Source organism: Apium graveolens, chromosome 11, assembly GCF_009905375.1.
Source record: "Apium graveolens cultivar Ventura chromosome 11, ASM990537v1, whole genome shotgun sequence".
NCBI lineage: Eukaryota > Viridiplantae > Streptophyta > Magnoliopsida > Apiales > Apiaceae > Apium > Apium graveolens.
Window position 1 is genome coordinate 116,078,081 of NC_133657.1, and position 1,096 is coordinate 116,079,176.

The following is a 1,096-nucleotide window of genomic DNA, read 5'->3' on the forward strand; positions in this document are numbered from 1 at the left end:
ATTTTGAGTGAAAATACAAGTGTGAGTTTATATCTTTTTTGTGTGAGTTAGTTGTGTGGATTATTGAGAACAAGTTTCTTCTCTTTAATCTCCAACTCTTTTATACTTAAGTTCCTTCAAAGTGGTATCAAGAGCCAGGTTAAGTGATGTCTTCCAGCAACAATATGTTGCAACCTCAACTTCCACGTTTGACGGGAAAGAATTACAATGGAGAATCCAAATGAAGGTGTTATATGGATCTCAAGATCTTTGGGAGATAGTTGAAAATGGTTATGAAGAATCGGCAAATCAAGCCAATCTCTCACCGCAACAATTGAACACTTTAAAGGAGAACCGAAAGAAGGACAAGAAGGCCCTCTACTTTATTTATCAAGCTGTGGATGAAGTAATTTTTGAGAGAATTTCGACGGCATCAACATCAAAGGAGGCATGGGACATCCTCAACAAGGCCTACAAAGGTGAAGAAAAAGTAAAAATGGTGAGACTTCAAGCTCTAAGAGGTGAGTTTGATTTACTAAAAATGAAAGAAAGTGAAACGGTGGAGGAATTATATAATCGGACAATTTTAATTGTTAATCAACTTCGTGTTAATGGAGAAGATATTTCGGATAAAAGAGTCTTGGAAAAAATTCTTCGTAGTATGACTAGAAAATATGAGCATGTTGTTGTGGCCACAGAAGAATCAAAAGATTTAAATACTTTCTCTCTTGAAGAATTGTTGGGCTCACTACAATCTCACGAGCTCCGCATCAAGCAATTTGACTCCTCTCCTTCCGAGCAAGTTTTTCAAGTTCAAGATACTAGTCGTGGTGGTTTTAGAGGAAGAGGTGGAAGATGATCATTTCGTGGGTTCGAGGACAAGGAAGAGGAAATGTGCAAAGTAGAAATTTTAACTCAAATCAAAGAGGAAGAGGAAGAGCTCGTGGAGGTTTAAATGGAAGAGGAAGAGGTAATTCTTTTAATTTTCAATGCCATTATTGTCATAAAATTGGGCATATGAAAAAAGATTGTTATAAAAGAATTAATGATGAAAAAGATTCCAATTTTCTACATGAGGATATTGAGGAGAAAGATGAAAGTATGCTTCTTGTTAGCA

General features: G+C 36.0%; 1 protein-coding gene across 1 annotated transcript; it reads left to right on the forward strand.

Annotated features, from left to right (window-relative positions):
* The first annotated feature begins 220 nt into the window (after positions 1-220).
* On the forward strand, positions 221-838 carry LOC141695792 (uncharacterized). Its single transcript, XM_074500007.1, has one exon. It carries the CDS (start codon positions 221-223, stop codon positions 836-838), a length of 618 nt encoding a protein of 205 aa, XP_074356108.1.
* The last annotated feature ends 258 nt before the right edge of the window (positions 839-1,096 follow it).